At 43.7% G+C, this 22,138-nt stretch overlaps 1 protein-coding gene across 1 annotated transcript in view; it reads right to left on the minus strand.

Moving 5' to 3' along the window:
* ARHGEF40 (Rho guanine nucleotide exchange factor 40) overlaps positions 1-20,290 on the minus strand; it is a 68,633-nt gene extending 48,343 nt beyond the window's left edge. The window contains exons 1-3 of the mRNA XM_069961525.1: positions 19,989-20,290; positions 5,091-5,288; positions 2,630-4,349 (exon numbers count right to left, since the gene is read on the minus strand). Coding sequence (XP_069817626.1) covers positions 2,630-4,349; positions 5,091-5,288; positions 19,989-19,991 — 1,921 coding nt within the window. The 5' untranslated portion in view covers positions 19,992-20,290. The remainder of the gene's footprint in view (positions 1-2,629; positions 4,350-5,090; positions 5,289-19,988) is intronic.
* Positions 20,291-22,138: the final 1,848 nt, after the last annotated feature.

Consider the following 22,138-nt stretch of genomic DNA (forward strand, 5'->3'; position numbering starts at 1 on the left):
GTTCAAATTGATTTCAATGCAATTTTCAATGCAACAACGGCTGTTTGACACTCAAAATACTCATTGGTTATTTTAGAGTGCCTAACAACGGATGTTGTCCGTATGTTTTGTAAACACGGCCTTAGCCTAAGTTCACAGAACGTCTCTTTTTGGCTGTTCGACGGCCGTCTTTTTGAATGTCCGTAATTTTTAGGCTAAGTAACGTCCGTTATTTTATCATTGCAAAATAACGGACGATATTCGGCCTCAAAATGACAGATGTCAAATGGCCAAAAAACATTGGGGGACATTTATGAAGTCTGGCGTTTTTTATGCCGGGCTTACAAATGTCCCTGCAGCTCCGGAGCTTTATGTAGAGGCTTATAGCACGGAGCAAGTCCATGCGAAAATTTTGAAACCTACGCCAGCTCAGAGCTGGCGTAGGTTTCAGTGTAATTTTTTCACGGAAAAAATGATAAATGCAGCGCACACAGAGGCTGCTCCCCCTCTGCATGCAGCCGCACCCCCCGTAATGCCCCCTCTCCTCCCCACTGGCGAAGGCATTTACGCTGTTTCATACATTTCCCCCATTGTGTGAAGATTTATGCGTTTCCCACCCTGTTGGTTTTATATGCAATGTAAAGTAAAATAAAGGAATTAGAGGGCCTTTTCACACCAAGTATAAATAGAGAAGCTATGACAGCACTATAGGTTGTCATTAGTTTTAGTGATAATTGGTGTATGCCAACAATGAGACATAACCAGCCCTGAATTAGCACTGAAAGATGTTCCATCGACAAACCAAGTGTATGCCAGCATTGGAAGTGAAATTAGAAGAGTTAGATACTAAGGATATACAGAAAAATGCAGCCACATTAAAATGTACCCAGAAATATAGAGCTGTCCTTCAACTGTTCAACTTTTAATATTCTATTCAGTTTTTAGTTATATCTAATTCTCCAAAATGGTTGATAACCAATAATGCGGACATTACAGTTTCCAACGCAGCTGTTACCTAACTTTTTTCTTTTTTAGCTTTTCCAATGCAAAGTTCCCTATTAAAGAAAGGGATGTAAGGGAAGCCGAATTTCATCTCAGGATAATGAGAAAGCCGGGACAAAACTGGTAATATTTTTAGAAATAAAGTGAGAGTGCTGTCTCTCCTCACTTGCTCAAGACAGACTAGAGGGTTACGGAGCCAGACTGTCCCTGGTGCAGACATGGCGATAAGATGCAATTTTTTGTGCTTGTGCAAATTGCCATTGAGATTGTACAATTGCCATTGAGAGACGCTGCAAAGGGTGGGAGGAGGCGTGACTTCCAGACGTGACATTTATCACAATGTATGTCTGCGTGCAGGCATAAATTGTGGTGAAACTCTGTGTCAGCTCAAAGTGGATAGGTTTTAGTAATGGCGTATGGGCAGCCCTGATGTGCCCGTTCTGGATTTATGTAGAGGTCTGTGCCTCTACATAAATCCATCGTGCCTGTGCACTGGCAGGGGATTAGATAACACCAGCAGTAAGGCGCCAGTCTTAATAAATCGGTCAAGAATTTACAAGTCAGTCTTCAATGAGCATAGCGCTAGCACTTCTCCTTTGTCTTAGAAATAGGTGGGGTTCTCAATACTCTGTCCCCTAACCTTTAAAACTTCAGACATGTCTCTATTGCATGACAAACAATTTCTGGAGGTATAGTTATACTTCAATTACAAAAAATTTTTTTTTCAAGAGTAACTTCGTCATTGGAAACTGTATGTTAACACTGCCAATTAACAGTAAGGCCCTATTACACGAATGATAATCGCTCTGTGTAATAGAGACAAAGATCAGCCGATGAAACGATTATTGGATGATCATTTCTTTAGGCTAAGGGCCCTATTCCACCGGACGATTATCATTCAGATTATCGTTAAATCGTTCGAATCTAAACGATAATCCTTCGTTTGAATAGCAGTTAACGACTAATGACCGAACGAGAAATCGTTGATCGTTTAATAAGACCTGGGCCTATTTTTATTGTTGCTCGTTCGCAAATCGTTCGTATTGAATAAGAAGTCGTTCGCAGTAGTGACGAACGCAATAGCAATGACAAGACGACCACAAGAACGATCATAAGTAATGGGCGAACAATTTTAGGTCTTTCGTAATAGCGGTCGTTTGGATCGTTTATTGTTAACGATTATGCGAACGATAATCGTCTGGTGGAATAGGGACCTTAGACTTAAAATAATCTGATGATTCAACAAACAGTTTACATCATCTGTCCACGTAACCGGTCTTCTCCTGCGCTCTGCGGCTTCAGAGCAGCCTATATGAGCTGACAGGCCGCTCGGCCAATCACTGACCATAGTGGTCCTGACCAGTGATTGGCTGAGCGGCCTGTCAACTCAGACAGGTCACTCTGAAGGTGCAAAGGGCAGGATCGGGAAGGAGGCAGAGGGCAAGAGAAGACAGGGATGTGGACAGGTGATGTAAACTGTTTAGGCAAAGGCTGCAAGGACATCGCTAATGTTGTCTGTGCAGCCCTTGCTAAAAAACACAATACGAATGGTATTGATCGGGCCGTCATGGGCCCGTGTAATAGGACCCTAATACACATTGATTTCATTTATGACATGGCATTTAAAGTCTAGGCCAGTATACTGTACCTAATTCAGTAGACAACCGTTGTTCATTTGTTTCCTGACCAATTCTGGTGATGTCCACTTCATCTTTGGAGGTTGTACAAGGTTTATTTTCGTCTTCCTTTTCACTAGATTTGGTCTGCTCAACCTTATGAGTGCATTTCCTTGCCTCTGTTTTCACAGCCCCTTTACCCCTCTTATTCCTCTTTTTTCTTCGCCCTCTTCCAGTCTTATGAGATGATTCGGTGATCTGATCCCATATAGGTTGCTTTTCTTTTTCTTGGAGTTCTTTTGCTTCAATAATGTCCAAAACATCTCCTTCAACATGAGACATTTCTTGACCATCTGCCCAGGTTCTGCCTGTTCTGGTCACCGAGGAGCCCTTTAAAGGACACACTTCGCTATCTATTGGTTGTTTACTTTTACTTGGTTCTTTACTTTCTTTAAGTGCTTGTTTTGAGCTGTCCAGTTGGAAGTCATTTTGACATTCATCTATATGGGTAATGTTTTCACCCGTTTCCTCTTTAGATGATTCTAAGCTCTCTCCAGAGGACGTGTTTTGGCCGTCTGTAGTAGTGTCACAACTGGAGAGCACATTCTCTGTATCTTTGTCGACATTAACATTTAAAGAACATACTTTTACTGAATTTGATAAATTGTCAACTTCCTGTGAACTACTTTTGTTTACAGTTGTCTCGACTTCCCAAGATACTTCCAACTGTTCCACTTCACAGTCCTTGGCATTTCTTACCTGAATTTCAGAAGATCCCCATAACTGTCTCTCCGAAAATAAATCTCTTTCATGTCTCTGAAGAAGATCCAAACCTTTCCTCCATTCGGCCAAAACATCACTTTCAGCAGAGTATTTTGATGCATCAACATCCCAGTAACTATTAAACTCAGTTGAAGGTTTAGTTTGCTCTCCTACATCTCCGGTGCAACAGTCTTCCCATACCTCTTCAGACCTCCCCTTTAAAGTGCTCAAAGAACCTACCTTTCCAGGCTTCCTTTGGTGGAGCCATGCTTCTGGAGCTTTCTTTTTACCTTTCCTGCTTGGAGCAGTCTTTGCTCTTGATAGCCATGTATCCTTGGGACTTTCATCTCTGCTAACTAACCCAGTATGGGGAGGACTTAGTTCTACATACTCCCCTTCTACAGAGTCGGTGGCAGAGCCAGAGAGAGCATCCAGCATTAGCGGTGAAACATCGCCAACTCTCCAGTTTTGAATTTGTTCATGATTATTTGACAGTGGCAAATGAGTATTGACTTTGGGATCAACCACCTCTCCAATGGTGATTCCTCCATCACCAGGACTTCGGAACTCCAGAGGTGGCATTAAGGGACCTGGAGGGCATCTCCTCCCAACAATAAAGCCATCCTTATGGATAAACCGAGGATAAATCACTTCTGACCATGGTAGTCTTAGGACTTTTTCCTCTACAGCTGCTAAACAGTTCTCAAGGCGGACTGAGCTACGGTCTTTATTAATGCTGTTCAGCCATTCGGCAGAAAAAATAAATGAATGGGAGGATTCAGGTACCACAATCTCTTGTACACCGCTGCCATCCTGAGAAAGGCACTTTAGCACAAGCCTGGGGGAGCATTCCAAGTATGGTACCACTTGTAAGTAAAAATCTCCAGGCTTTAAAAAGTGCCATGGAAGAGAGGAGAGTTGGATAAGGATCCTCTCACCAAGGCAGAGTGGCCAGCCCTCGTGAAAAAAGAGAAATCCACTGTACTGAGACTAAAATATAAAGGAGAAGACATAAACATATTAGTAATTACATTTAATATAATACTGTTTATTATTTACTATGTAACATATTCAAGAAACTCAAAGGGATGTATTATTGCATTATGATGGTCAGTGGCGTAACTACCATAGTGGCAGACCACGCCAATGTTGTGCTTTGTGCTAGGGGGCCTACAGGCCCCTGGCCCTCTAACTGTAAGCATTTGTGATGGACACTCACAGTTAAAAGCTGAGGCCATTGGCTTCCTGCTCTGCCAGTCTCTCTTGTGGCAGTAGACAGCACTGCACCGCCAACCCCAACCCCCCGTCACCTGGACGGCAAAGTGCACCCCCATTCATTCTCCCAGCTCCCCAAAGCACAAATGACATCACTGGGACATCAGGGAACTGGAAGAACCATGGAACGTCAAGGAACTGCACCGGGCCAGGTGAGTATGAAGGGAAGGGACGTACAGGATTGATGGGCCCCTGTACAGTTTTTTGCTATGAATCCTAGTTATGCTCCTAGTGATGGTGTTGTATCTGTTATTAACATCTGCAGAATTACCAGATATTGTAACTTTAGGCTATGGGAGCTTCACTGTTTGCTGCATATCTGTGCCAAAACTTTGGTGGCAAAGCAACTGGATGTAAGTGAATTGGTTGAGTTTATGTATGAGCCAAAAAGTAAAAAGTACAAGATATACTTAAACATAATACTGCCGTTTAGAATTAGGGTCACAACACACTTACACAGGCCTGGTGCTGCACATTCTGCAGGATTCTCTTGGCTGGTATGAGAAATTCCAAAGTATATCTCAAAGGGTCCTCACGATATGTCCTCTCTAGCACAGAAAAGACCTGGGTCAGGAGTGTGGGTGCTGTCACCTCAAAGGGAGGGTAAAGGGATGATAATGTACTCTGTAGGCAATCCTCCACAGACTGAGGGGTCTAAAAAACAATACAAAAAAGGTTTGTTTTTCATATCACCATGCACACATAGTTATAAAGAACATAAAGGATAAAGTAAAGTAACAAAAAATAGCTGGAAACTTCTCCCAGGACTGGATCCATCTTTTTCCGGCACTGGGGGAGAAGCGACAGGGAGCAACGCCGACTCCAAAGCCCCAGAGCCTGACTAGCAGAATCCCGACAGAAACAAAGCGATTTGCTTTGTTTCTACTGTAGATTCACTCATCTCTAATATGAGGCACATACCCAAAACCTTTTATGATCAATATTCTTTGAGTTCCTGTTATTTTTCTATTTATGTGCATACAAAGCATCACAAGTTTGCTAAATAATCAGAGACTGATCTACAGCTATACTACAGCTGCACACACCTTGTTTAAGCAGCCAAAGTATATGAATATAGAGCAGTCTTTGATTATAGTTAATTAACAAATATTTAAAATATAATATACAGTGTTTAGGCTACATTCAGACCTGATTTATAGATTTCAGGTCTTCATATAGTGAGACATTTCTAAGGCTTATTTATACAGAACTATTGAAGTATTGTAACGATTCATACAACTCTGAATGGTGAAAATAATCACTTTCCCCATAAACCATGATACTAATGCTTACACACGGTATAAGCTGACCATAAAATTTACACAAAAATTATTTTAAAATATTGCTTCTCTTACAAATAGTTATCACTAAACAAAGTAACATGATGTTTTGGCCACTTTTGGGTCATATTTATTAAAATCGAGTTTGTTCTGGCGTTCTAGAGGTTTTTGGGCAAGATTTGTTGGAAATTTTTTTCCGCTTCAAATGATCATTGTATTTAAATGACATTTTGCCAATAATATCCCGTGTTTTTTTCTTGCTTATCTAAGAGTAGGCAAAATGGCCCTGATCCTACAGGAAAGTCTATGAACGTATGTGTCTGAAATACCAGTGATATTAAATGTGCTACAACAATACTGCTGCTGTTCTACAACAAAGACTCCCTTTACGGGTAGATGACAAATAAATTAAACCATACGTCAATTGTCACTGCTTTAATTGTACTTGAACCAAGATTTTACACTTTTTTCATGGTCTCTTAATTTATTTCAATGGGTTCATTTTACACTATTTTGTAAAGCATAGTAAATGTAAATCTAGCATTTTATCCCCCCCCCCCCCCCACGCTAAAGGACAAAAATGACTTACGTCTGAATATTGAATTATCTCTAACCATTTCTTAGGGCACATGTGTATTTTCACAATCAAATCAACATTTTAGAATTCTAGACAGCACTAAGTTGCTTCATTTGTGGGGTGTTTTAAACTTTTTCCAAAAATTTCGCTGATTCAAAAAAATATAATAATAATAAAAAAGGAACCATTCTCTGTTCTTCAAGGAAAAGTGGCTGCATATACACGCTCCAAAGAAATAAAATAGAAGGTGCCTGATATTCAGCACTAGGGATGGTATGAACCCGAACGCTCGGCATCAGATTCCCGCTGTCTGCCCGCTCCGTGCAGCGGGCGGATCCAGCGGGAGGACCGCCTGGAAAACTGTGATACAGCCTATGGCTATGGCTGTATCACAGTTTTCCAGGCGGTCCTCCCGCTGGATCCGCCCGCTGCACGGAGCGGGCAGACAGCGGGAATCATTACCGAGAGTTCATACGAACCCGAACCGAACTTGGTTCGGACCATCCCTATTCAGCACCAAACTATGTGATAACTGCTGCCAAAAAAAAACCAAATCCTGTCTGGGGCTAGCTGTAGTTATTTTTCACTACATACAAGTACGAGTTTTGCAAAATCCATTTCACTTACACTATACAGTGCCTTGATGAGTACCTATTTTACCAAATGTGCTGTCGGTAAAAATTCTAATGTTCTCCAAAAGGCTGCTGTCACACGACGCAAGAACTGTAGTGGCACTTTCCAAAAAATATAAATGAAAAAAATGATAAAGAAAGTATACTTACTGATCCCTGTGCCCCTGCTGCGCTGCTCTCGGGTCTCCCTGGCAGCCGCCCGATGTCATTTGCAGCCAGCATCCAAGTAAGTCACATATCCGGCTCCTGCTGCTAAAACCTCAAGGCCCTGCTAATGGATTGGCCAAATATCCAGTCAGTGACTGCAGTGGTGTCCCGCCCCAGTCACTGATTGGCTGAGCGGGCAATCCATAAGTGGGGCCGTAAGGTTTCAGCAGCAGGAGCCGGATGCTGGCTGCAAATGACATCGGGCGGCTGCCAGGTAGACCCGAGAGCAGCCATCCATATTTTTAAAGAATTTCTGGACGATTGATCCGTAAAGATTACGGATCTTCAAAAATATTGGATGGTCTTATAGACTTCTATAGAACAATCTGCGCCGTAGTTACAGTCCGTACTAGAGGTTGTCAGTAATTTTTGCAGATTACTGATCCGTAAATATACGGACAGTGTGAGCAGCTCAATCAAAATCAATGGGCCCTAAATGTGTCCGTAATTGTGGATCTGCAATTACGGACAAAACTACAGAACATTCGAATGTAGCCTAAGAGTATGTTCACACTGGGGAAAACAGGCAGAAATTCTGAGCGGAACCTTCGCAGACTCCACTCGGAATCCCGCCTGCCTCAGTGTCGCAATGTGATGTATAGCGCGCTTCTGCTCCACGTTCAAAAAATTAACATGTCCACGATGAGGTTTCAGCTCAGAATTTCCTGCTTTCCTCAGTGTGCCACCATGCCCAGGCTGAAGCACTGGAGGCGGCCGACCCACCCTTAGTGGGAAGAAACCCCAGCCCCTCCATGACGTGACTGCATTAGAATCAATGCAACCCTATCATAGAGGGGCTTGGGTTTACTCCCACTAAGGGTGGGTCGGCCCCCCTCCAGTGCTTCAGCCTGGGCCTGGTGGTACAGTCACTTTAAGGCTCTGTTCATACACTGTACAAATAACGTCTGTTCCGCCGTAAGTGGCCATTGTTTAATGCTGCCTATGTCCGGAATTAATGATCATGATGAAGCGTAGGTTATGAACATAGCTTAAAGGTGAACGTTGCTTTTTTCCAATTCTTCCATGACTTTAAATTGGAAACTAAATTCCAAGCTAGAAATCCAGGGAGTGGATTAGCCCTGTTAATTAGGACTAATTGGTGTTTAAGGGTACAAACACACACAGCAGATACGCAGCAGATTTGATGCTGTGTTCAGTTATTTAGATCTAATCTGCTGCGTATCGCAGCAGTAAATACGCAGCGTATATGCCGTGTGTGTTTGTACCCTAAGGCTATGTTCACATAATAATACCAAAATACGACAGCAATTTGGGTTTTTTCATTATTTCAGAATTGGGGCAGAGAAGTAAGTAATATTATATGCTTCTGCAACATTTTTCTTTACCTGATGCCATAATACCACTTTAGGGTGCATTCACAAGTACAGGATCTGCAGCAGATCCTTTATGTGTGAACGCACTCTTAAACCTACCACAGTCTTCTCACAGATTCCATATGAATCCAGGAAAAAACCCTGTTGTATGCTTCCAAGAAGCCATGTGTAAACCTAGGCCTATTCTGAGGATTGCGTATTAAGCTGCATAAGCAGAGTTGTGAAACAATGAGGTCTTGTGATTGAGTTTAGTTTATGCAGAAATCTCAGTATTTTGTGTAACTGGATCTTGCACTACAGCAAACTTGTGTGTGAGGCAACGGTATCTGGACTCTGTATATTTAGATAAGTTGTATAAGGATCATACTCAGCCTGCTGTTACATTGGTGTCTCAATCTCCCCCTGCCGCCCCAGCTGTTTCCTGTTATATCTATGCCAAAAAATATCTTGCCTTTGTCCAAGTTTCAGCAAACTACTGAACGGAACTGAAGTGAACTTAAAAAACAAAAATGCTGAAAGCCAAAATAGACAAGAAACAGACGCGGATCTCTCACCGATCTTCGCTTTCAGCATTGTGAGTAAAGTCCCCACTAGACATTACATAAGGTTACATTTCAGTCAATGAACAAAATGCAATGTTATATTTATCACACAGTTCATATTCCACATTGTACCATGTCCTTATTTTCTTTAGGCCAAGTTTACACATGGCTGCATTATACAGAAAATTTACCATGCAATAGAATTTTCCAGGAAAACACCACATTTTCTAGTCAGTGTGTAATCTTATGCTGGTCTCACACATGGCAGGGTTTTTTTTTTGCCAAAACCAGAAGTGGATCCAACAGGAAAGAGAAGTACAAGTCCTCCCTTTTCCATCCCATTTGGATTCACTTCTGGCTTGGCACAAAAACTGCAGTGGAAGTTTTACAAACAACGGGCATGTGTGAAACGGGCCTTAGGCTGCGTTCACACAATGTATATTTCAGTCAGTATATGTATATTTCAGTCAGTATATTTCAGTCAGTATTGTGGTCCTCATATTGCATCCAAAACCAGGAGTGGATTAAAAACACAGAAAGGATCTGTTCACACAATGTTGAAATTGAGTGGATGGCCGCCATATAATGGCAAATATTTGCTGTTATTTTAGAACAACGGCTGTTATATTGAAATAATGGCCGTTATTTACTGTTATATGGCGGCCATCCACTCAATTTCACCATTGTGTGAACAGAGCCTTTCTGTGTTTTTAATCCACTCCTGGTTTTGGTTGCAATATGAGGACCACAATACTGACTGAAATATACGTAGTGTGAACCCAGCCTAAGGGTACAAACACACTGTACATCCCTGCTGCGATTCTGTCTGCCATTGACTACACAGGGCCGGGATCCGCAGCGAGTTTTGCTGCAAATTCGCAGTGTGTTTGTACCCTAAAGCTATGTTACTACTACATATAAACAACAGCTGTTTTTTGGCACTATTAAACAAATCATTGCATTATGATAATAACGGCCACTGTTTTAATTTAAAACAACAGCCGTTCTTTTCATAAAAAGTACAGTGTGTGACCGTAGCCAAAGGGAGGACTTGAAGTTTTCTCTAAAAAAGGCAATAAAAAGACAAATACTGCAACCAGATGTTAGCTGAGAGTCGATAGGAAAACATGAAACACAATACCCAAAGACGTTTTTCGGTTGGCGTTATTTAAGAGCATTTCGGCACTTTTTTTTTTGTTGCAGTATTGCAAAACCGTAGCATTTATCACAGAAATGATGGTGTTTTTGCCCCACAGACTTCTATAGGGGAAAAAAAACACCAACACCATGTCTATACACACTGGCTTCTCTGGCTTTTTTTCCCCACAACTGTTTAAAGCGGTTGTCCAGCGAAAATCTTTTTCTTTCAAATCAACTGGTGTCATAAAGTTATATAGATTTGTATTTACTTCTATTAAAAAATATCCAGTCTTGCCATACTTATCAGCTGCTGTATGTCCTACAGGAAATGTTGTTTTATTTTCAGTCTGACAGTGCTCTCTGCTGCCACCTCTGGCCGAGACAGGAACTTTGCAGAGCAGAAGAGGTTTTCTATGGGGATTCATAGAAAACCGAGACAGAGTTCCTGTCTTGGCCAGAGATGTCAGCAGAGAGTACTGAGTCAGACTGAAAATAAATCAACATTTCCTGCAGGACATACAGCAGCTGATAAGTGTGAGAAGACTTCAGATTTTTTAATAGAATTAAATTACAAATCTATATAAATTTATGATATCATTTGATTTTAAAGAAAAACATTATCGCTGGACAACCCCTTTAAGGGTGGGTTCACACATAATGGAAAATGGAATTGCAGTGTGAAATTCGCTGCAATTCTGTTATGTGTGAACCCACCCTAATAGAAATCCTGGAATGACAAATAAAAACACCTATACTAATTTACACTAAAATAAGAAAACAGAAGAAAATTTTTTTAAAAAAGCAGCCAAATGTTAGCTAAGAGTCAATGGGGAAATATGAAACGTTTGCAAACAAGTTTGGTATTTTTCAGCTGTTTCGCAGCTATGAAAAAATCGCAGCAGGCTACGTATTTTGCATTTCTGGAGTTTTTCTTCCCACAGACAAAAAACACCAGAAACAATTGCCATGCCTATATGCATACTGGTTTTTTTTTCACGCGTTTTTCCCCCCCAATTCGTTAATAGAAATCATAGGGTCATATGATGTTTAAAAAAAACAAAAAAACTTATATGACTACAACACCGGATATAAAAATGTAAAAATGGCAGGAAAACTGCCGGAAAAAAAATTAAGAAAAAAGTTCTCAGCCCCCCCACCTCCCCAAAAAACAACAACACACAATTCAAAGTTTGTGTCTGAGGGAATAATACAACCTCTTTGCTGAGTTCGTCAGGCTGGAAACACAAACATCTGTTTTTTGGAAAACTGCCACTGCGGTTTTTGTGCCAAAACCAGAAGTGGAATCAAATGGGATGGAAAATATAAAGAGAGGACTTCTCCTTCTGGATCCTCTTCTGGTTTTGGCACAAAAACTGCAGTGGTAGTTTTCCAAAAATAACTGCTATGTGTTCCATAATGTGCACATTCCCTAGATGACGAATTGAAGAGGAACGTTTTCTGCTTTAATAGGAGCAGAAGTGCAAGGAGCGGAATAGGAGCGGAGTGCAAGTGGAATTCAAGCCCCATTGACTTTTATAGGATCTCTCTAGGAAAATCAGCCCAAAGAATTGTCATGTCAATTCTTTGGGTGGAAAGCGTATCCAAATTCCGCCATGTGAACAACAGAGCAGAAATCCCATTGAACACAATGGGATATTTCTCTGCTCATATTTTCCAGGAGGAATTTCAAGCAGAATCCGCGTGCAGCCATGCAGATTGCTCAGTCACATACACATACCCTGGTTGCCAAATGTCCCAACACTACTTCAATGACAAACCACCTTTAGGGTGCCTTCACACCTACCGGATCCGCAGCAGATCTCACTTCTGCGGATTCGCAGCGAGATGAGCTGCGGATCCAGTACCATTGATGCCTATGTTAGCACATCCCGCTGTGAGTATGTGCTTTAACCTCCTGGCGCCCACAGCCCTGCCACTCGCATCAGCCCCGCCAGCGGCATCCTCTATCCCCGCCCCCATCATCCCCGACGCCCGCATCCTTCATCCCGGCACCGCCGTCCACATCCTCCCTGCCGCCCGCATGCTCCATCATCCCTGCCGCCCGCCGCCGAGAGCATACATTACCTGCTCGGCAGCGCGGCTTCAGTGAGGCTCCCGGCTCCGGTCCCGCTCAACGCACGGCAACTCTGATTGGCTGAGTGGGACCGGGAGCCTCACTGCAGCCGCGCCGAGGAGCAGGTAATGTATGGAGATGGAGGATGCGGGCGGCAGTGCTGATGGGAGGGGGGGCGGGATGAAGGATGCGGGCGGCGGGGAGGATGTGGGCAGCGGTGCCGGGATGGAGGATGCGGGCGGCGGGGATGATGTGGTCGGGGATAGAGGATGCCGCTGGCGGGGCTGTGGGCGCCAGGGGGTTAAAGCACATACTCACAGCGGGATGAGATCCGGTGCGGATCCGGTAGGTGTGAAGGCACCCTTACAGAAACCACCGCATCGGTTTAAGTCAACAGGGAAAACAACATTACACAATCCCCGTGGATGACACATGCCTGATCTTACAAAAGAATAAATGCATATTTAGCCTTAGAATGTTGCATCTCCGCAAAATCGGCTGCAGAGTAGGTACACATGAAGGTGTCCTGAGGGTCTGTTCAGACATGATAGCTAAAGTGTGGTTCTACCCTGGCTCAATTTTTACGGTTAATTACTGCAGTTTTAGTAACCGTCACTTGTGTGATCTCAGATCGCTGCAAACTGCGGTACAATTGTGCAGTTTTATGCAAATTGCAAGAAATGCACCTCAACTGCCATATCTACATAGACGCTTTGTAGCTACTTAATTTCAGGTAGGTTCATTTTCCTTCTCATTTTTCATCCCCAACAGCAGCAACAGATCCATAAGGAGGGAACATAACAACATTTTCCCCAACATTTCGTATGCTGGAACTTCTGGGATCCATTCCCGTTTACTGCATTATCTGAAGCTGTATTCACCCATTCTGTAGTTTTGCCCGTAAATTGCATATTCATAGTTCTATCCGTAATTGCAGATCCGAAATTTACGGACAAATTTAGGGCCCGCTTGATTTCAATTAAGCTGTTCACACTGTCTATATATTTAGGGATCTGCAATCTGCAAAAATTGCATTTGACAAGCACTAGTACGGACCGTAATTGCAGCACAACTTGTCCCACAGAAGTGTATAGGAGCTTCCATAATTTTTGCGGATATGTATTTTGTACGGATGAAACGCATGAAATGGGCTGATCCGCAAAAAGTACTGATTATGGACGCAATACAGATGCATTCCGAGCAATTATTTTGGGGATTGTGGATGAAGATTGCGGATGATCGCAGACATCATATACAGTCCAGAAAAACTACTGAATGCATGAATGCATCCTTAGGCCTTATTCAAAAGTCCTGAAAAGTTGTCAGTGATTGCGAACCTGCATCGCACATTAATTTAGTGTCCACTGATTTCTATGGCGCTATTTCACACATTCCACTTTTCACAGATCCGTAATTCGTTCCATAAAATAGGACATATCCTTGTGCAGAATGTGACTGTGGTACAGATTAGCCAATAGAAGTTATGACAAACAGAATACGTGACGTCCGTGAAAATCGGAGATCAGATATGGGCAAGCTAGTTACATTTTCAACAGTTTAACTTTATTATCTAGAACTAGGGCTGGGCGATTAATCTAATTAGTTTGATTAATTTGCCCAGAATTTTAGAACTGATTTGATTTCTTTGCGTGCGGGGGGGGGGGGGGGGGGGCGGCGCGGTACAGTGTCGGGTGGCTGGCCAAGCAGTCCGGAGAGGGGCAGTGTGCGGGCAGTCCCAAAAGATGCGGCGCAGGAGCTGCTGGCCTGCCCCCACCCTTACATACAGCGTCCCACTCCCCGGTCTCTGGAGGAGGCAGCATGGACAGCAGGGTGATCACTGCGGGTCCCGGAGCTGTACAGCAGGATCGGATCGGACTGTACAGCTCCAGTAAGCACCCTATCCTGCAGTCCCTGCTGCCTCCTCTGTGTGTGGCCGAGGTGAAAGGAGGAGGGCTATGTGCACTCCTGCCCCAGTAACCCGTAGTCTGCCCCAGTCCCCATCTGTCACCTCCAGTCCCCTGTCACCCCCAGTCACCCTCAATCACCCCCAGCTGCCCCAGTCCCCCTCAGTCACCGGGGGAGCACTGTTACAGTGGGAAGCAATACAGTTGTTGTCTCAAACGTCATTAAAATATTATCTGACGCTGCAAGAAAAATATTCAATTTATATAGCAAAAAAAAAAATAAAAAAATTAAAAAAAAATCGAGATTTAAATCGAGAATCGTCCCAAAATTTTTAAAAATAGAGATTTTATTTTTTTGCCATATCGCCATGCCCGAACTAGAACTGTAAAATTTTAGCAGATGCACGAAATATGCAATTACAGACCATTTTCCACTAATCACGGAGGAAAAATAGCAGACCTAAATGCAGACCTATAAAATAACTGAAGAGGTGATTGAGGCCATAGGCTATGTTTACACAGTATTTTTCAACCAAAACCAGGACTGGATTAAAAACACAGAAAGGCTATGTTCACACAATGTTGAAATTTAGTGGATGGCCGCCATTTAACGGCAAATTATTGCCATTATTTCAAAACAACGGCAATTATTTGCCATTAAATGAAGGCCAAGGGAATGTTCCAGAAATAACCACAAAGTAGAGCTGCGGGAAAGACCTGTCAGCAGAACAGAACACAGCAAGTCTGCATTCTGTACAACTAACACACAAGTCATCAGCACATACAGGATATTTTATGGCAGACTACTGGGGGGGCTACCTGGACTAATCCGAGTATTGTGGCTATGTTCACACAACTTTTGCATCGCACTTGTCTGCAGGTCAGGTGTGGTTTGCAATTAAGCTCCATTTACTTTAATGGAATTGAGGTTCAAAAGACAAACTGGAGACAAGCGTGGTGCAAAAGTGGCCATGTTTTTGTAGTGCTGGATAACTCTTTTAAGCCAAAAGAAAGCCAGTTGTTTGATAATTATGGACAATAGTAATGATCATGATCATTATTGACGGCCGCCATTGAAAAATATTTTTAAAACAACGGCCGTTATTTTGCCTAAATAGACGTTGTGGGAACTTAGCCTAAGGACTTATTCCCACTTTTGTAAAACACGGTAGGCACGGACACTCTGTAGTGGAATATTTCCCTGCCTGGCACCATGTATCAATATGATGCTTGGATCAGGGAAAGTGTTTGAATCTTCGAAACACTGTAATGAAGCAGTCGCATGAAGATTCAAAACTCTTTCCCTGCTCCCAGCATCATATTGATACATGATGCCTGGTGGGAAAAGAATCCACTACAGTTCATCTGTGCTGTCCGTGTTTCACAGAACGTGGGAATAAGCCCTTAAAGGGGTTATCCAGCACTACAAAAACATGGCCACTTTCCCCCTACTGTTGTCTCCAGTTTGGGTGGGGTTTTGAAACTCAGTTCCATTAAAGTAAATGGAGCTTAATTGCAAACCGCACCTGAACTGGAGACAAGAGAGGGGGGAAAGTGGCCATGTTTTTGTAGCGCTGAATAACCCCTTTAATGGGCCAGAGAGTGAAGAGAGAAATGCTCAGCTGCATTCTTTTCTCCCACTGAACGCTGATTTGGAGAAGTTATTGTGCGTTTACAAGGAACGATTATCAGTCGAATTTTCGCAATTTGAGGTATAATCGGCTCGTGTAAACACAGCGAGTGATCAAGCGACAAGCAACATGTTCTCAAATCGTCGTTTGGTCGTTCGCTAAAAATTCCCAGATCGCTTCGTGTAAACAGTCTTCCAAAGATTCACCCTATGTGTAAGATGGGCTTCAGCAATCTTAAAAACGATCGCAATAACAATTTTTCTAATGATTTATCTCTGTCTAAACACTGGTCCTTATAAAAACCGAATAGTTGCTTCAAAATCGTTAAACGATCAATTGGGCGAATTATCGCTTCATGTAAACGGACCATTAATTTTGCTTATTTCTGTGTCCAAATCAGCGTGCCTTCACATATAATTTCATCTTCTATTTACTCCAGTGATAAGGTCTACACAATCCACTGTTTTTGAAAATCCACTGTGGATTAGCAAAAAATAAAAATAAAAAATATCAAGGAATCTCTTGTTTCCTCTCAATGTAAAAGCCGCATTTTACGGATATCGAGGCAAAACTTGTATCCGAGGGAAGCCTGTAGGCTGTAATTCCCCACAGCCGTGTTTTATTATTGGAAAGGCTGGGTTTACATGGTGCGTTCTTTTGCATTTTCACATGGTGCGTTCTTTTGCATTTTCAGGCTATGTTCACGCCACATTTTTTGGCCATTTTGCTGCTTTTTTTTGTTATTTACATAAAATGGTCATATTTTGGCACCAAACACCAAAATGACGGTTGTAAAGAAAAAAAAAAGAGAGAGAATGGCTGCGAAATAGCAAAAGTAGCAAGTCGTTGTAGGAACATAGCCTTAGGGCCCCTGGACGATTATCGTTTGCATAATCGTTAACGATTAACGATCTCAAATGACCGCTATTGCGAAAGACCTGAAAACGTTCACTCATTTCCATGGAACGATAATCGTTACTTATGATCGTAATTGCGATCGTTTTTCTTCGCTATTTATTCGCTATTGCGTTCGTATCTATTGCAAACGACCGAACGATGTCTTATTCAATGCGAATGATTTGCGAACGTTTTGCGAACGAGCAACGAAAAAATAGGTCCAGGTCTTATAAAGCGATCAACGATTTCTCGTTTGGTCGTTAATCGTTAACTACATTTCAACCGAACGATTATAGTTTAGATTGGAACGATTTAACCTGAACGATAATCGTCCGGTGGAATAGGGCCCTTAGGTTATGTTCACATAAGGCCCTATTACATGAAGCGAATATCAGCCAATAATTGTTTCCTGTATCACGCTCTGATCATCTCCAGTCTCTTCAGAGGGCAGTATATATAGGTATAGTCATATAGGTACGGTGCAAGTAGGTAAAATGCCAATAACTGGCCTTATCATAGAAGACAACAATCGACCGACACGCACAATGTCAGCTGATCGTTGTCATTCACAGGCTGAAACTCCAACGATCAGCCTGGTAGGCTAGGTTCACACTGCGTTTTTGCAAAAAGCAGATTAAAAACTGATCCATTTTTTTTTTTAGGGACACAAAAGTAGTTTCAGCTACGTTTTTGTGTCAGTCAAAAAAAACTGATCAGTTTCGATCCGTTTTTTTTTTTACAATGGAAGTCAATGGAAAAACGGATCAAAACAGATCCACACAAATGCATCCGTTTTTGCCTTAACGATCTGCTGCCATCGCTTCGTGTAACAGGAGCGAGGGCAGCAGACCGCCACTGTCCCCCGGCTCTTACCCCCTCCTCCTCGCTGTTGTCATGTGTAATAGCACCGTCAGCGGGAGGAGGAACAAGGAGCAAGCGAGTGCTGACCTGACAGGTCGGCACTCTCTTGCTCTCCACATTGCCCCGTATGTATTTCTGTAAGTCTTTTGGTCAGTATTTTTTCAACCAAAATCAAAAGTGGAACTGGCAGGGTAAAATTATACTGGAAAGAATTGCACAGTTTCTGTTCTGTGTTTTTTTTTTTTTAACCCACTCCTAGTTTCGGTTAAAAAAATACTAACCAAAAGTCTGACGGAAATACTATATGTGAACATAGCCCATTTGTATTCTGAAGGTCAGGGAAAGATACACATTGCGTCATGCATGCCTCTATACCCATGTGTTTTAACCAGGTGAAGCACATTTTGTAATGTTTAACCTGTAAAAAACAGTCCATCAGTAATCCTATTCCTGACCGCCAAAATGTGATAAAAAATAAGGGAAAAACCCAATGTACCGTGTGACACGACTGAGAGGGTAACTGAATGTTAATACAGTCTTTAAACCAGGGATAGGGAACCTTCGGCCCTCCAGCTGTTGCAAAACTACAAGCTTTGGCTTCCCAGGCATGATGGGGATTGTAGTTTTGCAACAGCTGGAGGGCCGAAGGTTCCCCATCCCTGCTTTAAGCTGTGGTCACACAGTGCAGTTTTGATGCAGATGTACATGTGTTGGTAGGGATGAAAGCTGCTTTGCATCCTACCGTAAGGGTACAAACACACACACCAAATATGCAGCAAATCTGCAACAGATTTGATGCTGTGTCCAGTTATTTAGATCTAGTCTGCTGCGTATTTGCTGCATATCGCAGCAGTAAATACGCTGCGTATACGGTGTGTGTGTTTGTACCCTAATGGTGCGTTCACACCTACAGGATCTGCAGCTGATTTTCTGCAGAATATTTCATTTAAAGGGGTAGTGCGGTAAACAATTATTCACAGAATAACACACATTACAAAGTTATACAACTTTGTAATATATGTTATATATGTGAATGGCCCCCTTCCCCGTGTCCCCCCAACATCCACCCATGTACCCGGAAGTGTGGTGCGCTATACATACCTGTCACGTGCCGACTCGTCTCCGATCTTCAGTCTGCGATGTCGTCTTCGGACGGCCTGGCCGAATCCCTCCGAGCGTCCTGAGTGCCGGCCGCCCTCTTCAGCGTCATCAGATGCTCAGCCGCGATTGGCTGAGCACAGTTATGCTCAGCCAATCGCAGCTGAGCAGCCGATGACGCGGCAGAGGGGGGCCGGCACTCAGGACACTCGGAGGGATTCGGCCGAAGACGACATCACTGACTGAAGATCGGAGATGAGTCGGCACGTGACAGGTATGTATAGCGCACCACACTTCCGGGTACACGGGTGGGGGTGGGGGGACACGGGGAAGGGGGCCATTCACAGACATAACATACATTACAAAGTTGTATAACTTTGTAATGTGTGTTAGGGTATAAACACACACACCGTATACGCAGCGTATTTACTGCTGCGATATGCAACAAATACGCAGCAGATTAGATCTAAATAACTGAACACAGCATCAAATCTGCACCATCAAATCTGCTGCGTTTGCGGTGTGTGTGTGTTTGTACCCTCAAGGAAACAAAATCGCCATAACAACTGCATGAAAACCGCCTGGTGTGAACACTGTGTCTCCAGCCCCTAGCGTGTCTACACATGGGAAAGCTGTGTCAGAGCCAGCGTTTTCTCCCCATGTCTGTGTGTGTCCTTTCTCAGCCATAACACCAGCTGCAAACCATTAAATGTGTGAGCTCATTTCTTCCTGCAGCGAGAGACACAGAGGAGTAATGTGAGGGAGACGGAGCCCAGGACGGAGGAGGAGGAGGAAGAAGCGGAGTCCGGGAAACCGAGCGCTGCGGAGGAGATAGGAAGCCCCAGTAGTTGTATCTATGAGGAGTGAGACAGATGGCGCAGACCTCAGTGTCACCGCCGACTGACCTACAGTGACTGCCCTCACCTCACACCGACAGACGGACAGGCACGAGTCCCCATAGGAACTACACCGAGTTCAGACCCAAAATTGAAAACAGATTTAGCAGGAGATGAAGCGAGACAGAAACAAAGAAATAGAAAGGAGAGGAGGAAAGAGACAGAGAGTGGCCGGCAGGGCAGGCGGGAGGGAGGCAGTGGCCGGCAGGGCAGGCGGGAGGGAGGGAGACAGTGGCCGGCAGGGAGGGAGACAGTGGCCGGCAGGGCAGTGCCACCCTCACCATGTCTTGCTGCGGATGTGCAGTCACATATCTATGCGGGTGCCGGGTCCTGCGGTGCTCGCTCTCGCTCGGTGACAGTCTCAGGCAGCGCTCTCGCTGGAGTCTCCTCGTAGCATCTCGTCCTGGCTTCCCCTCTCTCTCTGCTCACACTGGGGGACCTGTGAGGGGGTGAGCCTGAGCCCGGCGCCCCCCTCTCCTCGCCTCACCGCCCCTCGGGCTCTGTGATTTGTTCTCCCGGCTTTTATAATACCTTGCACTCTTACTGCTGTCTCTCAGCTCAAATACAGCCAAATGCCAACTTGTTCCCACACATTACAGTTGAGCTGTCTCTTTCCCCCTTCAGGCACTATAGCTGGGCAGTCTCTTTCGAGTTTTACTGTCTCCTCACACATAAGAGCTGGGCTGTCTCCCCCTCCCCTCAGGCACTATAGCTGGGCAGTCTCTTTCTCTTTAGTTTTACTGTCTCCTCACACATTGAGCTGGGCTGTCTCTTTCTCCTTACAAATTATAACTGGGCTGACTTTTGCCTCACACATTATACCTGGGCTGTCTCTTTCTCACACTATATAGCTTGGCTGTCTCTCATTAAAAATTTTAGCTTGGCTGTCTCTTCCTCATTACGCTGTATAGCTGGGATGTCTCCCATTACACATTTTAGCTGGGTTGTCATTTTCCCCTCACACTATATAGCTGGAATGTCTCTCCTCACGCTGTATAGCTGGGCTGTCTCGCTCTCACACCATATGGCTGGACTGTCTCTCACCTCACACTATATAGCTGGGCTGTCTCATTCTCTTCACACTATATAGCTGGGCTGTCTCATTCTCTTCACACTATATAGCTGGGCTGTCTCTCATGGCACATTTTAGCAGGGCTGTCTCTTTCTCCTCACACTCTATAGCTGGGCTGTCTCTTTCTCCTCACACATTATTTCTGGATTGTCTCTAACATTAGAGCTACTCATATATAGTACAGTGACCACCCAAAATTAAATTGAAAAGTGGTGCTCCATGGACTGATGTATGGGTCCATTTACACAGAAAGATTATCTGCCAAAGATTTGAAGCCAAAGCCAGGAATGGATTTGAAAAGAGGAGAAGTCTCAAGCTTTCCTTTATGACCTGATCTCTGTTTATAGTCTGTTTCTGGCTTTGGCTTCAATCTGTCAAATAATCTTTCTGTGTAAATGGACCCTATGGCGTCTTGATTATCCTTCACACAATATCTGGTCTACATTTTCTTCTGGTCTTCTGAAGGAGGTGATCTGCTGGAGAGATGTCACCGTTTGGCTTCGTTCAGGCACGAAGTGTAGTGGGTATAGTGTACACAGTTTAATTTGGCGTTTTATACCCTAAATTTTATTTTTAAATGCCAAGTGTGCATTCAGTCTCCTGGTCCTTTTTCTTCCCACACATTATACTATTGCAGCACTGTTTTTGTCTAACAGTTTTAGGCTATGTTCACACAGTAAAATAAGCAAAATACGACAGTAAAATAGGTGTAAAAGAAGGCCTTATATTGTGACTCATGTCAGCTATGACAGCCCACTCAGCCAATCACTGACTGAGATGGGTCAGTGGATCACCAAGGACTGCCGATGTACCCTTCCCATGGAGCGCCATAGACTTTCCAAGGAGAAAAGTCTACGGAGCCCCCGGTTTTCACAGAGCCTGCCGCAATGGGCTTGGATGGGCTTCGTTGCAGGAAACTCCCAGGTCGCTACCCTTCAGAGAAGATCCCGGGTGACCACCGACAGATGGAAGTGAAAAAGTACAGGTGCCCGTAACTAGATGCTGATCTTCTGCGTTCACACTTCAAAATATGGAAAGGTGCTGTTCAGACTGGAGCTGAGCTTTAGAAATGGAGCAACAGCTAGAAGGTCGCAAGGAAGTGGCAAATAGCCAGGGAACACAGACATGGTTTGCTGACTGGAACATACCAACTACTGAGCTCAGAGATGTGGAGGTTGTGGCTATATATACCCTCAGGTGAACAGCCTGGAATTCTCCAGAACCTGTGGACTGAGCTATAAATACAGGTGAACAGGTGCATACCTGCCACTAGAGGGAGCCCAGTCCTCCAAAAGGCCAGCTCAGAACAGAAGAAATTGCTGGAAGACAACAATAAGTAAAAGCAGGAAAGTGAACAGA

The sequence above is a fragment of the Dendropsophus ebraccatus genome, chromosome 3 (assembly GCF_027789765.1).
Source record: "Dendropsophus ebraccatus isolate aDenEbr1 chromosome 3, aDenEbr1.pat, whole genome shotgun sequence".
Taxonomy (NCBI): domain Eukaryota; kingdom Metazoa; phylum Chordata; class Amphibia; order Anura; family Hylidae; genus Dendropsophus; species Dendropsophus ebraccatus.